At 49.9% G+C, this 813-nt stretch overlaps 1 protein-coding gene across 1 annotated transcript in view; it reads left to right on the forward strand.

The window, feature by feature from the left end:
• TBCE (tubulin folding cofactor E) overlaps positions 1-813 on the forward strand; it is a 131558-nt gene that overhangs the window by 97687 nt on the left and 33058 nt on the right. The window contains exon 5 of the mRNA XM_011935757.1: positions 5-179. Within this exon, the coding sequence (XP_011791147.1) occupies positions 5-179 (175 nt within the window). The remainder of the gene's footprint in view (positions 1-4; positions 180-813) is intronic.

Below are 813 nucleotides of genomic sequence, written 5' to 3' on the forward strand. Positions count from 1 at the left end.
TGAGGAGGAGGAGCGGAGGAACAGTTTACAGAAGCCATCATGCAGGTGTGTCCCCAAGGGTGGAGGAGGAGCCCGAGGGGACCTGGAGGGTGTTTGCCGGGTCTGGAATTTTTGGCAGCCTGACTCTTTTCCCTTCCATTTGATGCGACGGCCACAGCAAAATCAAGGCTATCCTGTAGGTACTCGTATTACCAGTTGAAATGCGACTGTTTACGAGGGTAGACCCCATTGTTAGCTCTTGGGCTGTAATAGTCCGGGCAGCTGGCAGGATTTGGGCATGGGTAGCTGGCGACCGGGTTTGGAGTCATCCCTTTCTTCGCATCTTCTCTGCCGTCCTTCCCTTGTTCCTGACCTTCTTGCAGAGCTTCCTAATTGGTTCCTGCCTAAAATTATTTCCTTTCTAACCCATGCTTTGGAGTGATGCCGCTGTTTTTGTAAAGAAACTTTTTCCACGTTTTGTGTACGTTTGATGACCCCTGTTGCATTATGGGGTGCAATGAAACGGATTTTGAATTGAGGCTGCCTTGGGTGTAATTTCCCACTTGTTCATTTGTACACAATGACACAGCTCTCTGACTGCTGTGCCACTGTTTTTCTGCTGTGAAAAAGGAAAACAATCCAGAAATCAGCATAGCGCTTGGGTCTGGTCAGCAGTGGCAGCAGCAGGGAGGGTGGTGGCTGTCCCTGCTGCTGTTGTTATTACTGGATCTTAGGGCTCTTTTTTTTTTTTTTGAGATGGAGTCTCACTCTTTCACCCAGGCTGGAGTGCAGTGGCATGATCTCGGCTCACCGCAACCTTCTGGCACCCAGGTT

This window comes from Colobus angolensis, unplaced genomic scaffold (assembly GCF_000951035.1).
Source record: "Colobus angolensis palliatus isolate OR3802 unplaced genomic scaffold, Cang.pa_1.0 Scaffold148, whole genome shotgun sequence".
Lineage (NCBI taxonomy): Eukaryota > Metazoa > Chordata > Mammalia > Primates > Cercopithecidae > Colobus > Colobus angolensis.